The sequence below is a fragment of the Pygocentrus nattereri genome, chromosome 14, assembly GCF_015220715.1.
Source record: "Pygocentrus nattereri isolate fPygNat1 chromosome 14, fPygNat1.pri, whole genome shotgun sequence".
Taxonomy (NCBI): domain Eukaryota; kingdom Metazoa; phylum Chordata; class Actinopteri; order Characiformes; family Serrasalmidae; genus Pygocentrus; species Pygocentrus nattereri.
Window position 1 is genome coordinate 26,382,614 of NC_051224.1, and position 15,498 is coordinate 26,398,111.

Genomic DNA, 15,498 nt, shown 5'->3' on the forward strand with positions numbered 1-15,498 from the left:
ACCCTTTTCCGGTGCTGTATAAAACCATTTTCCAAAAGGGTTCTACATAAAACCACCTACCATTATTCATCAATCTGAAGAACTCTTTAACAATGCCAAGAATCATTTAAATCTTGCAAAGGGTTCTTCAAGTGTTCATGGTTCTATACAGAACCACTTCCTTTACTAAAGAAGCATTTATTTATTTATTTTTAAGTGTGTAGCGTTTTACTGAAACTCAGTTAAACAGCTGTGTTTTCCAATGTTTATTAAAAGTGAGCTCTGAGCTCGACTGTCTAATAAAAGCTGAACTGAGCTCCACAGTTTAGAAGCAGAATAACAGAGTCTCTCCCTGTTTTTTGTTTTACTGAAGGTGTTTGAAGATTTGAGATCATAAACAGACCCAACATTCAGGAGCTTTAAGGTCATTTAGAGCTTTAAAACCCAGCAGAAGAACTTTAAACTCGCTAAACGATCCAGACGGTCAGTGCAGTGTGTAAACAGGAGTGATGAGCTTTTCGCTGCTGTGAGGGTGACTATATATACCAAAATATGTTCTCCCAATTTGTTTGTGTGTGTGTGTGTGTGTGTGTGTGTGTGTGTGTGTGTGTGTGTGTTGGGGGGGGGGGGGGGGGGGGGTTGGATATGTTCTGTGCAGCTCTGATTTAATGAAATCATGGTTAAGAAAACAGTTAAACTTTCATGGTAGAGGGATATGTAATATTCAGGGTGCTGTGAGGCAAAATCCCCAAAGAAAACAAGTTTTTAGATTTTCCATAATTTTCCATTCAACAACATTCCATATAAACCAACACATGCAGGTTCACTGGTGGTTTTGGATAGTAAATAAAATGTCTGTATCTGTGTTGCAGTTATGGCGACCCCTGGGTCCTATCACCACTACTGTAAAGAAATCCAATCTAAAAAAACAAATTTAGAAATTCCCAACTCACATTTAACACGTACAAACACTATTTTGTTTAAAGGTGATCCAGCAGGTCTTCCTTAGCACATCTTTTACACAAATAAAGCAGCTTAACCTGAGCAAACTGTGAAATAATGCTAACAGCTTTACAAAAAAACAAAACAAAAAAAAACAAAACAAAAAAAACCCTGCACTCTCATGAAGTGTTTATGTTTTCAGTCTCAGAAGAGTACGAGTTACTGGACTGTGCGTGGGCGGAGCGGCCCTGTCTGGCCTCCCGTATAAACATGCTTATGTAAGCTTTGTTTACTTTGAAGTCCTGATGAAGGATCGGCTTAAATCTGACCACAGAAGATTCTTTGCACTTTCACTGTCCAGCGCATGCCCTGGATTCTTCCTACAAAAATAGCTCTGTTCATGTGCGTCCTTCTGCTCAAGTTGCTAGCATATGACTGCACCTTCAGTTACAGAGTAACTCGAGTCTATTTTTTCCAAGCGCAGCTCATCCACGGCCAAAACCTGACCTTCTGAAACACTGTTGCTGTTATACGCATAGAACAAACCTGTACCTGTCAAACAAAACAAAAAGAACCTTTCTGTGGGTCTGAGCAGAGCTGATTCCCCACACAGCTGCTCTGCCTGTGCAAGTACTGAGGAACGTGTAGGAGGGAGGAGAGCGTCCAGAGAAATTCCAGAGGTATGACTACACCTCCATAAATAAATACAGCCTGCAAGTTTTTGAAGAAAGGACAGAGGAAGAAAAAAAAAAAAACCCTACCTGAGCTGCTGCTTTTCTCCTTCTGCCCCATGGAGCTTGAGGCTTGTGGGGGAGGTTGCTGCTGAGACCCAGCCATTCCATCCTGCTCTGTCGAGCTATTCTTGTTCCACATGTTCACGTTGCTATAGTTGTATTTGCTGGGGTCTCCCCATGCAGAAGTCCCATCGTCAATCTCCATCCTGCGCCGGATAGATTCGGGCGATGGCTCTTCCCAACCGGTAGGTTTTTCTTCTTTCGGAGCAGTTGGCATCGGACCTCCAAGCCAACCCGAAGGCTTGTTCTGGGATCCGGTTTGAGAGGCGTTCCCTGCCCTAAAGGTTCCCATGCTGGTATCCTGGGACTTGCCCCACTCCGAAGGGTTGTTGGGCTTTGCAGAGTCACCCCAGGATAGATTAGAGTGACTCGGTTTTATCGTCTCACCCCAGCCATGGTTCTGATTGTTTGTCTTCACAGGATCTCCCCACCCACCGGTAGGGCCAACTTGATCAGGGGTACTGGCTCCTCCGCTGCCTCCCCAGGTGTTGCTTTGGTTGCAGCGGCCTGTCTCACTCCAGCCTGAACCGGAACGGTCACTGTCACTGTCCCTGTCCCAACCTCCCGAGCTCGATTTCTGGGGTTCTCCCCAGTGGTTTCCTCTTGAGCTTTCTCCGCCCCAACCTTCTCCAGAAGAGGGACCACCCCATCCTTGCTTTGCCTTCGGTCCATTATTCCAGGAAGAGGACTTGTCATCCTTGCCGTTTCCCCAAGAAGAGCTGCTCTTGCTCATTCCAATGGAAGAATCCTCCCAGCCATTCTGGCCCGTCAAGGTTTTGCTGCTTTCTCCCCATCCCGATGTTGGCTTCTGCTCGCCCCAGCCAGAGTCGCTACTGTTAGTGCTAGGTCCATCCCCCCACCCACCTGAGTTTGACGGCTGGGTAGGAGGGTTACCCCAGCCCTGCGACCCACTTCCGGTCTTCTTGTCGGAGCTGGAGATGTCCCAGGCAGTGTTCTGGCGGACTGGGGTCTGGCCCCATCCTGTGTTGGACAGCACCCTTGGGTCCATATCAGCTCTGGAGAGAGCCACTTGTATCATATTCTGCTGGTTGCCCCTCTTGCGGTTGGCGCTTCGCTGCCCATCTCTCTCACTACGACCTGCCGAGCTTTCCCCACTTCCTTCGCTACCTGTAGATTTGTTCCATGTGCTGCCTTGGGATGACTGGCCAGCGCTCCCCAAGCCGAGAGCATCATCCTCCAAGGACTTCCATCCGTTTGTTCCCTTCCTGATCCCATTCGTGCCATCATTGGAATGCTGATTGTTGCTGGGCAATGCGTTCCATTCCCCATTCGAGACCTTAGTGCCAGTGTTCGAAGAGGATGAGGAGGACGAAGAGGACGAGGAGGCACTACCCCAGGGCCTGGGGGCCCCTGCCGGAGCCAAGCTGTTCCCTGCTCCCCAAGTCAGGCTCTGAGAGGAGGTGGACCCTGAGTCCCAGCCACCTCCACGGTCGCCCATCCCATTATTATTATTCTTGAAAGAAGAAGAAGAAGTAGTAGAAGATGAAGAAGAAGATGAAGAAGAAGAAGTAGCGCTCACAGAGGAGCCATTGGCTCCGGACTGCATTAGAGTTGCATTCACAGTGTCGCCCACAGCTTGGCCTTTAGGGACAGGACGTTTGTCTCCAGAGTAATTAGTGCCGGGGGTAGCGCCCCACGCTGTACCATAAGACCCGCTGCTGCTGTTCATTCCCTCGCCGTTGCCATGCTGAGAAATGGAAGTGCCATTAGAGACTGGAGAAGTTTGGAGCTGAGGGGAGCCCCCTGTGCTCACAGGCCAGGCTCGGTGCCCTGGGGGCTGTTCATTCATCTGCACTGAACCTGTAGAGTTTGGTAAACTAGAGGTCATCGTGTTAGTAGTGTTATTTGGTCCATTAAATTCAGTGTTAAGGTTTTGAGGCTGCCCACTTAGAACCTTGTTTGTACCATTGACTTCAGAGTCCACAACGCTATCCTGCAGGCTTCCCCAGGACATCTTAGAGCTAATACTCTGCATACCGGGGTTCTGACCTATGGTGCTTCGTTGAGAGTTGGTGCCCCCATTCCCGTTGCCCACAGGCCCGTGGGGGCTGGGCCCTGTGTTCTGCAGAACGGGCCAGGCACCATGGTTGGCATTTGGGTTCAAAGTGCTTGGATTTATACCTCCATTGGTTGGGGGACCTTGGGTACCCCATGTATTCATCTTTCCATGACTACCTTCCACCAGCTTGCCGCTGGGGCTCTCCCCAGAGCCTTGACATGTGCTTAGCATGGAGCCATTGGATACACCCCACAGCCCCTTAACGCTCCCGTTATTGCTGCCATTTGCAACCATAAAATGAGAACCTTGCCTATTGCCATTGCTGTCACCGCCAGCAATCCCAGATGCCATCATACTGAGGTTTTTCTCAGACCCAGAGCTGGAGGCAGAGTCAGCATCCATACATTCTGAGGTTAACTCTGAGTCGCTGCCACTGATGGAGGGCCAGGGTCCCTTATCACAGCCGTCTACAATGACTTTGCCCCAGTTGCTGTTTGAGTCACTGCACGGTGAGCCAGAGCTCCAGGGCGAATTCTCATACTGAGGGTCCAGACCAGCGTGATCCAAACCTGCGGATAGAAGAGCAAATGTCAAGTTTAGAGCGCATGCAAACAAGGATGCGACACCAGAAGGCTAAACATAGCTTTCTCTACACTGCCTGCGATAAAAGCAAATGAGCAGACAACACATAAATAAGGCAAATACAATTACTACGGGCACACGATATTGGAATTACACCTGTATGAACTGAATTACTTAGAAATAATTACTTAGATCAGAGAGAAATTTATACTGACTGATGGGTCACTTTGTTGCATCTGTAACCCTACAGAATTACATATGCTAATCCAGGTAGATTAAGTCCCAATTCTTACATTGCATTTGAAGATAATTGATGCACTGGCAGACATGTGATTAATTACTCACTAAATTATCAGACTCTGGAAGAATGTTAAGGTGATGTCTTAAAACCCAAGTGGATTTAGTCCCAACGTAAACATTTCAAAAAGGTTTACGTAACAGTAGATAGGTAAAATATCCGATGTCAGCATCAGCTCATGTCGTATCAGCGCATCCCTATTGATTATCTTCAAAATGACACTGACAGCACGAAAATCGAATGAACATTTGACCAAATATTCATTAAAAACATCACAGGCGGAACATACAATCTACACTGAAATCTCTCAGCACACCTACAGCGACTGGAGCGATCTGCAGACTCAAACGATTTAAACGTTTACATCCGTTTTCACAGATTAACAGACATTAGTGTGCTCCATCAAGCGCCGTCTCATTCGAGTCTGGCTAAAACAGAGGCACAGCTGCCACCATTTTGTATCAGCAGCGTGATCCTGCAGCATGCCAGAGGATCACAGCGAGCTCAAGGGTGTCTGGATTTCACTTTGACCCAAATAAGGAGAGAAAACAAAAGATAAACAAAATCCTATCAAAACTCGAATTTAATCAAAAGAACAAAACAAAAGAAACCTATTTAAACTGCCTTCTTCTTCTTCCTCCCCAATGAGGAGTTCTCCTCTAAACTTATTTCTGCTAGCCTGTGCTTGCTTTCAAATTACACTCAAAGATGGCTGCCAAGCTCCCTGAAGAGTGTTTCTCCTGCCAAGTCTGAGGGCTTTTCTCCCAGACAAGCTCTGTTCTCAGTAGAAACAGCGCAAAGGAAAAAAAAAAAAAAAAAAAAAAAAACCCAGACGCTCCCACTCGGGGGGCCTCAAGTAGACGGTGGCCACAGTTAGCATCACAGATTCTGATTGCAATCGCACAAAGCTGCGCTTAAATATGTTCATTTATTACTCAGAGGCTGTAATGAGTCATTAACCACAGGCATACTGAAAACGTATAGGCCTGGGTACGAACACAAGCTGCAGACGTGCCTCTGCGGCGCTGCACTCCAGCCTGAATGAGCTGACATACTGCTTTTTTGGCAGCAGGCGGCACAGAGAAAGCAGCAGATTAGCACCATCATTGCATTCAACTAGTATGAGGCTAAACTGGCTGATTCCATTTTAATGCTGTTTGCTTAGAAGCAACACAAACTGTGGTGATATTTACATATACATACATACATACATACCGCTCCAAGAGTGTTTTAGCACCAAGTTAAAAGCTGTTGTCTCATCATGAATTTATATTTGTGAGCACAAATCCACACTGTGCTTGTTGCAACATGATAGCTTGTGAGAGAAAACGGCTGCAGACAGCTTTTACAACTGCAGCTTTCTCATATAACTGCAAACATCACAAATGATAGTTGACTGTGCACTAAAGGTACGTTTTTATGTGAGAAATGAGAAGCAAAATAGACCGGCAACTGCAAAGTCCACGCATAAATGCAAGACCAAGACAAACTGTCAATTGCATCTGATCTCTGTGCCCTCTTAGGGGACCTTAAAAATTGTATGATATCCTCCGAGAGCAACACCAACCCTTTTTGCTTAAATAAGTAGTTAAGATGTAGACAGAACAGCTGAGTGGTTCAAGTCAGAACTGTTTACAGTGGTGGTGATAGGAACCACACGTCCACCTCTAAAAGCTCCTTCACATAAAGTTACTACATGAAATGGTTATGCATTCACTGCTTGATGACTGAGATGCTGTTTTATGATCGTTTTGAGAACTTAAACTCCATTCATGGTGGAGGGATACATGCAGGGCGCTGTGAGGCAAAATAGTCCCCAAATAAAACTTTTCAGATTTTCCACCATTTTCCAATATCAACATTCCATATAAACTCAGAAGACTCATGTAGGTTCACTGGTGGGTCTGGATAGTAAATAAAATGTCTGTATTTGTGTTGTAGTCATGGCGACCCCAGGTTCCCATCACCACCGCTGTAGAGACATCTGAACCATTTCACACCAAACCACTCTGAATCACTCAGTTCCCATCTCACGTACTGAGTTATGGAGGAATTCTGAAAGATCGGTGGAGCACATGTACTGCCTTATCTAACTGGGTTTTTTGGATCTGAAGAAAATTAAAACACTTTGGGAAAGCGGTGCACACCCTTACTGCCAAGGTCCTGGCAGTTCCCTTACACTCTACACGTACATGGCACCTCTGGACATAACATCATACATAGAAAAAAAAAAGCATCTTAAAACCAAGAAAGATTTCCAACATTTAACTAAACTGGGCACTTACTGTTTAAAAGATAACAGGGATGCCTTTGAGAACATTGGAACCATTCGCTATGTAGAAGATTCATATGTACTGTGACCGTAACATTTTATTTATTTTCTCTCTTTTTGTCTGTTAATTATTTATCAATTTCTTCCTAATTATTTCTTTTAAATAAGTGCATGTTTTCCTCTTAAGGTTAAAAGGTGACAGAACACATAAATAATTAAAAATAAATACTGATGGAGCTGCCCTTTAAGTAATGTTCCCCCTGTATTACAGGGTTCATTGTAGCACCAGTATAAAAAAAAAGACTGCTATTTGAAATTTGAATACAGGCAAACTGAAATGTCAACAGAAGAAAAAAATCATTTTACTCTAAATAAATGCTTGCCAAAAGCACTACACCACTACACTGTTACAGTCACTGCTTCACTTTCATATTCAGTTTGACAAAATGAGAATGAGTGGCATTAATGGTGACGTCAGACAGGCCTGTGTGATAAAGCAGCGCCATGACAACACAATACAAACACCACCAGCACAGCAAGCACACAGCAGACACAGGCACTACAACGAAAACAAACAAAGAAGTCACCTGTTTGGTTAGGGGAGTGGCTGACCGAGTCCCGAATGGGAGCCATGCCTACGAAACAGAAGAGCAACACCATGAGTCTCAGATACGGCAGCTCGCTAAGAGTCTACGGCACTAAACCACCTCCTCATCTCCCGCAGTGAATCGGGACCATCTGACTAAACTAAACCAAACCACTTCAGTTTCCACAAATCCGCCCATCAAACACCGACGCACACAGATAAAACACCAGGCTGCAGAAATCTTACAGTCTGACCACACTGCTGTAAACTCTTTACACATTAACTCAGCAGGACAAACACAGTCACAGTGTAGTCACAGACACAGCAGGAGTTTGGGGACACATAGAATTCTGGCATTTAAATGGAGCTGAGTGATATGGCACATATAATACTGCGATATTGAGGAAATTTTAACACACAACATGATACAATGTTTCCATTTGCCTGATCAGTTGAGACAGGAAAACAAGTCAGTAGTAAACAAATACAATCCAAATCTGGAGAATGATTTTAATTATTAGTCACTAAATCCAGTTAAACAGGACTAATTTTGCTCTCTTTATAGTTAAACATACAGTTGGTCAGTTTCTACTGACGATAAACACAATATGCTCAGAAACGCTCACTGTCATGAATCAGTCGCGTATCACAAAAACAATGTCATATTGCCCAGCCCTGCTTTTCAAATCAAATTACTGCCCAGGTTATTCATTTTCAATAAGAGCCTACATGCTACATTTATTTTACCCTTCACAGAAAACTGGTTTGTATAGATTTACAGACCAAAAACAGTTGTAAATTAAACATGATTCTTGCATTAATTACAATTAAACAGGCTGATTTTGTTACTGTGCCTTTAAAACTGATATGTAAATGAGCTCTGTTCTGACTGGCTGCCCTTTATTGAGCCTAAAAAGTAGTTTAGGCTGAAACACTGCTTATAAAGGTGGATCTGATGTCAAAATGTCCGTGGGCCAAATGGGTGGTGCTAAAAAGCCATGAGCCAAATAGGCAGGGCTAAACTGCTTTAGCCTGAATACTCAGATATAGGTAAACGTGTAATTTTTTGCGACATCACAAATGGTGAATTTATATGTTAATTATATGAAATTATATGCTCAATATGTTACACTCAGGTAAACGAACAGTAATTGTGCACTAAAATAAAAGCCAAGTAGGTGGCACATTATTTCCCCCTTGTGATGTCAGCACTCAAACCTTTCAGGTGTTTAAAAGCAACTTTAAAAAGACCAAAAGAGTTTCAAATTGAGTTTTTAACAACAGTTTGAAAGAGAAAATTGTCATAATTATTTAAAAGCTGCTTTTTATAGCAAGTAGATGCTCTGAAAATATTAAGATACGTTGAAAATAAATACATTTTCCTTAAACGAAGTTGAATTTCTAAACAAAGCCACTGTTCCCAAACTCCTCCTAAGCAGAAAGTCAGAGAGTGAAGTGGAAGTGTGGGAGACCTGAGTGGGGGGCTTTGGTGCAGTGCAGGACAAGCCGCTCTGTTAGCTTTCCTGGCTCGCTGGACGACGTAAGCTGCACTTGAGTTCCCAGGACTGCGGGCAGGACAGTGGACCGGCGCCCACGCTTCAGCAGCTGCGTGCGCAAGAGCTGGCGGAGATGTGGCGGGTGATAGCGGAGCGGGGGTCGGGGCGGGCCGCTGGCTCGGACCCTGTTGGCATTGCTGATAGCGCAGAGTGTGCTGCTGATGGGTTGGCAGACTGAGGCTGGCAGAAACTGGACTCGATATGTTCTGGCACTGCAGGAGGAGAAAGGAGAAGACAAGAGACAACACATTAGAACCAGAGCTGGAGACCCACTTGGGTTTAGCAGCACCTGAATGCCCTAACATTTCTGTCTAAAACTTTATCTACAGAACAAGTTATAAAAAAATTGGAATTTCACAATGGGATGTAAACAGAGTGATTCAAAGTGGTTTGGTGTGAAATGGTTTAGATGTCTTTATAGTGGTGGTGATAGGAAGCAGGACTCACCATGACTACAACACAAACAGATATTTTATTTACTATCCAGAACCACCAGAGAACCTACATGAGTCTTCTGAGTTTATATGGAATGCACCCTGCATGTTATGTATCCCTCCACCATGAATGGAATTTAAGTTCTCAAAACCATCATAAAACAGTGTCTCAGTCATCAGGCAGTGGATTCAGTCAATTTCAGGTTCATTCTGGTTAATGTAACTATTTACTTTGAATTATTTTACCTATTAAAGTAAAAATAGGGTCATCAGCATCACTTAACACAGTCTACAGCTTCATTTAATTCATTTACACAGGAGGCTCTAATCTCACAGCAGTCCTGTCTTTAAAGTTAGTGTAATTTACAGTGCAGTTTATAATTCAATGACATTTCTAAATGATCTGGGCCCTTCAATTATACCCTACATTACTGTTTTATGCAAGGAAAATATAACCATACAACTCTTAATGGGCAGTCTTATACCTTTTAAGTCATGCTTAAACTTAAAATCATAAACTGCCCAGCGTTTAAGATTTAGGGTACCTTTTTCCATTCATTTTGGCTCATTTATAAATTTAGTTTTAATTATTTTACTTCTTAACACTGCAAAGGAGTCAGCATCACTTCAGGCCATCCAGAACTGTGTTTAATTCATTCACACAGGAGGTTCCAAACTCTCAGCAGGCCCATCTTTACAGGTACAGTATAAAAACTGTGCAGTCTATAATCTAAGGACATTTCTTAATGATATGGTCAATTATAATGATATCCTACATTATTACAATAGGTTTTAAGCAAGGAAGTTAACGACTCAGTTAACTGGCAATGTAACCTTTTAATCCAGAACTGCACGATGTTTAAGAGATCCAGGGCACTTATTCGGCTTATTTTGATTTATTTATTTATGTTGTTAGTTCAATTAATTCAGGCCATCGAGAACTGCATTGATTCATTCACACAGAAGGTTCTGATCTCACTGCAGCTCCGTTTCCTCTTCAATTTATAGTTCAAGGACATTTCTAAATGATACGGGCCCTTTAATGATATCCGACATTCTTACAATAGGTTTAATCAAGGAAGTTAATCCCAACGACTCAGTTAACTGGCAATGCAACCTTTTAAACCAGAACTGAACAACGATTAAGAGATCCAGGGCACTTTTTTTGTTTATTTTGTTTTTTGATTTCTTTTTATTTATATTTTTTATTGTTTACTTTAGACTGTCTAGGGCTGCGTTTAATTCACTTTTTCATTCACACAGGAGGTTCTGATCTTGCAGCAGTTCTGTTTCCTCTACAGTTAGTGTAATTTACAGAAAACTGAGCTGAAGGGAAGCTTATTCTGTTTAGTTCTGCAGTGTTACATTTTACAGTGTGGGCTCAATCACAATTGGCTAATCAAAAATCGACATCATATCCCACTTCTGAGGCTGAAGCTAATATCAATCGCACTTCACACAACCTACTTTTTAACCCTCTGCCGTTGTTTTCCGTATCAGTGCTAAAAACAAACACTCAAACGTATGTTTCACTCAGTGAACTGACACTATAAAAGGGACATAAGAAATTAAGTCAACAAATGATTAGATTCCAGTCATGCAGCGTCTGCAGCTGCCACACTTCCCACTGTGTAGAATTACAATTTCCATTCAGGGCTGAATTGTTTTTACAATTTTTAAAAAATTGTTTTTACATAGAAATCGCACTTTAATACAATAAGGGGTCATTCTATACAGAACAAACTGCATAAAAAGGTTCTTTGCATGGAGCAATGGTTCTATATAGCACCAAAAAGGGTTCTACTCACATTATGATTTTAAGCTTGTTACAACAGAACCTTTTTGGTGCTATATTGAACAACACATTCTCCATCAATCTGAAGAAAAGTTTCACCATGCAGAGAACTCAATGTGTCTATTTTTAAGTGTGTACATTAACAAAAACGTTGTCTTCACTTTTGAGAGGGTAACCTGAACCTAATAAGAGCTTGTGAACTGCCTGTTCACCTGAGTTGTACCAAACAGAAGCAACCAAACCTCCATGTGTTGTGACATCACAACCACAACTTACTGGCAGTTTGGGACACTATGGTCAGGGGTAGACTCTCAAGCCAAAAAAAAAATAAAAAAAAATTGAATATTCTGATCGTCATGGCCAAAATAAGCAGGCCTGAATCTTAATAAAATTCTCAATTTACACAAAAAAAAATGGCTATTTTGTCCAAATCATTCACCACATTTCCAATTAAAAGGCACCCTATTCTACATACCATGTTCCAAAAACAGCCATAATTAAAAAAATCATTTACCAACCTCTCTTTATCTCTAACAATTAAAACAGGCTGTGCAATTAAGGCTAACATGTAAATGAGCTCTGTTCTGACTAACCCCAAGCGTTCCATATAATGTTAATGAGAGGGCGGAGCTAAACTGCTGCAGGTGCATTTATGTAAATGTAACGGTTTGTGACAGTACAAAATGGGCTGTTTTGCAGCTCATGCAAAATGGATGGGGGAGTGATTGGTTCATATCTAATAATGTTTACGTCCATATAAAATCAAATTTGTGAAATGGTCTTTAAAATCTGTCCTTTAAAATAATAAAGAACTTGTCACAGAATCTGTTCTGACTGGACTAAAGTTATGAAATTGTACAGTTAGACCATAGAAAATATCCATACCTAATCATTTTTTCTGATTACATGTAATTTTCGCACTTTTATACACAAACATTGTTTTGTAAAGCCAGACACCAAATGTCATGACAATTTGAGTGACAGTCATTTGATACCCACATAATTTGACTAGTCAAGAATTTCGCACACAAACCAAAGGACAAAAGTTAATATCAATGTCTGTTTCTGAAATCAGTCAAAATGTCATAAAGGGCTGCTCTCTCTACAAAACCCATCACAACAATGCTGAAAGCTCACACCATGCAGCTCTACAGGAACCTCAGAGCAAAACCTCCCCCAGACAGACTCTTCAGACGCAGACTGTCAAACACACGGTCACAAAAACACCTGTAACTGACAGCCAGTCCGGAAGGGTCTTACAGAACTGTCCTACAGCTGCTTGTAGAGACAAGAACCAGGTTCTACAAGTCTGCACACGGTACTGCAGCTAATAACAGAGCAGCTTTAACCTTAGCTTGACAAACAGGTCCATCAGAGCTCAAACACAGCGTTTAATACTATCCACGTTTAGCGACCACTCCTGAACATCATACAAGTGTAGTTATGAGAGTTCAGTACCTTTATGGTACTGAAATACTGCACTACTACAGCAACTAATCAACATGATCAATGACACCGATCATAAATGACTGACAACTCAAGTCACAGATGAACTGAATTGACGTCTTAGTCCTATCACAATACTGAAAGAGGGAAACCGACAGCAGTGCATCACCACAGAAGAGCAAAAATATTAAAACCTACTAAAACGCTTCGCTTAAATATCATCTACAAGGACGATATATAAAACTGAGCTCTGAGGGCAGCGAGACAGTCAGGCGTGAAAATATAAACTGCATCCATGGTAGGAAACCATTTTGGAGATACAAGATTAACTTCACAGGAGAAGGAAAACACACCACTTTTAATGTAAGTCACTGGAACCAGAATTTTCATTTGTTTTTGTCGATTCATCATGAAATTTACACAAATGTAAAGGACAAAAGGCATTTCTGAATTACATCAAAAACTGAAAAAGTGAAACACATGCACACATACATTGATCAGACATAACATTGAGATGAGGGGTTTTGTGGCTTCTTTTATTGCTATACTTTGATAGCACTATAGGACTATATGAAATCTTTTGCTCAAATGAGCAAATTTTGCTGGCCCTCACTCGAGCATGGGCAATTACTTTATTTGAAACTAAAAGAGCAGAAAGACTGCATTTTGGATACTGAGATTAAGGTTGGTTTTAGGTTTAGGTGTAGTATTATTCAGTTACAGTAACACAATCAGTAGAAACCTATGGATGTCCTTATATGCATAGCAAGACAAGTGTGTGTGTGGGGACAATCTGTAAACACCAGAATCCTTTATACTGTGTGCAAGTTTCATATGAATGGACCAGCAGAAATGCTCCAAAATGTAACCATTTCATTGATAGTTAAGGTTTCTTCCTTCTCCTGTTAAGTCATCTTCTTCCACTGTGACCATGTGTGTGTGCGTGAGCGAGAGAGAATGTGAACATGTATATACACACACTGCATGTTCTGTAAACACTCCGCAGTGTTGCGGTGACCGTAAGCAAATGCTGGTGTGTTTAGGAGTCGTAGTGAGGCTATCAGTCTGAGTCAGACGGCTGTAACGTAGATCACACAGCAGTGTTACTCAGTGATAAAGCAGCCATGAGGCAACTCGCACTAAATTAACCACGTTTGATCTGATGCACAGATTAAGCCTGTGACGGAGCTGACGGCCTGCAGGCATGCAGAGTGACCAGACAGATGGGTCTCTACAGCTTCTTTACCAAGGCAGGAACCTCTCCACAAAACATGGCCATAAAGGACAGCAGAACAGGTGGAGAACCGAGTTTAGCGCCTCGTTTCATTATGACATGAAATAAAACTGCAATGTACTTAAAACAAAACCCAGAAGTGTTTCTTTATGTATCTGCATTTATACATATACACACGGGAAACTGATTCCCTAAAGAACCACAAGCGTGAAGCTTGAAAGAGGTTTAATGAACCACTGTGTAATGTCAATTTCTAAAGCACTTAACCTTTATTAAAACCTTTATTTAAAAAGGTTCTTCACATCTCAATCAGAAATTTTATTATTTATATACAGACACTATATATTACATACAATAATATACAACAAACACAGGCCACTTTATTAGGTACATTATTAGCTATTCAGCCAATCACATGGCCGCACCTCAATGCATTTAGGCACGTAGAGGTGGTCAAAACAACTTGAAGTGCAGACCGAGCACCAGAATGGGGAAGGAAAGGTGATTTAAGTGACTTTGAACGTGGCATGGTTGTTGGTGCCAGACGGGCTGGTCTGAGTATTTCAGAAACTGCTGATCTACTGGGATTTTCACGCACAACCATCTCTAGGGTTTACAGAGAATGGTCAGAAAAAGAGAAAATATCCAGTGAGCGACAGTTGTGTGAACGAAAATGCCTTGTTGATGTGAGAGGTCAGAGGAGAATGGGCAGACTGGTTCGAGATGATGGTTACAACCACAATCTGATTGCACAACACGTCAAATCTTGAAGAAGATGGACTACAGCAGCAGAAGACCACCCCGGGTGCCACTCCTGTCCGCTAAGAACAGGAAACAGACTGCAACTTGCACGGGCTCACCGAAATTGGACAATAGAAGATTGGAAAAATGTTGCCTGGTCTGATGAGTCTCGATTTCAGCTGGTTGGGTCAGAATTTGGGATAAACAACATGCAAGTATGGTTCCATCCTGCGTTGTATCAATGGTTCAGGCTGCTGGTGGTGGATGTGTAATGGTGTGAGGGATATTTTCTTGGCACACTTTGGGCCCCATAGTACCAACTGAGCATCGTTTAAATGCCACAGCCTACCTGAGTATTATTGCTGACCATGTCCATCCCTTTATGACCAGTGTACCATCTTCTGATCGCTATTTCCAGCAGGATAATATACCATACCACAAAGCTCATATCATCTCAAACTGGTTTCTTGAACATGACAATAAGTTCACTGTACTCCAATGGCCTCCACAGCCACCAGATCTCAATCCAAATAGCACCTTTGGGATGTGGTGGAAAAGGAGATTTGCATCATAGATGTGCAGCCGACAAATCTGCAACAACTGCATGATGCCATCATGTCAATATGGATCAAAATCTCTGAGGAATGTTTCCAACACCTTGTTGAAAGTATACCATGAAGAATCACGGCAGTTCTGAAGGCAAAAGGGGGTCCAACCTTTTACTAGCAAGGTTATTTTTATTTATATTGTACCTAATAAAGTGGCCAGTGAGTGAGTGAATATGAAAAGAAAAAGAAAAAAAAAGCCACACACACACAC

General features: G+C 42.3%; 1 protein-coding gene across 2 annotated transcripts in view; it reads right to left on the reverse strand.

The window, feature by feature from the left end:
* Positions 1-9,237, reverse strand: part of LOC108436949 (trinucleotide repeat containing adaptor 6A) — a 40,476-nt gene extending 31,239 nt beyond the window's left edge. The window contains exons 1-3 of one of the 2 annotated variants that reach the window (XM_037544723.1): positions 8,946-9,237; positions 7,475-7,522; positions 1,683-4,304 (exon numbers count right to left, since the gene is read on the reverse strand). In XM_037544723.1, the coding sequence (XP_037400620.1) occupies positions 1,683-4,304; positions 7,475-7,520 (2,668 nt within the window). In that variant the 5' untranslated portion in view covers positions 7,521-7,522; positions 8,946-9,237. The remainder of the gene's footprint in view (positions 1-1,682; positions 4,305-7,474; positions 7,523-8,945) is intronic. The other variant, XM_037544722.1, reaches the window with a different exon arrangement.
* Between the last annotated feature and the right edge of the window lie 6,261 nt (positions 9,238-15,498).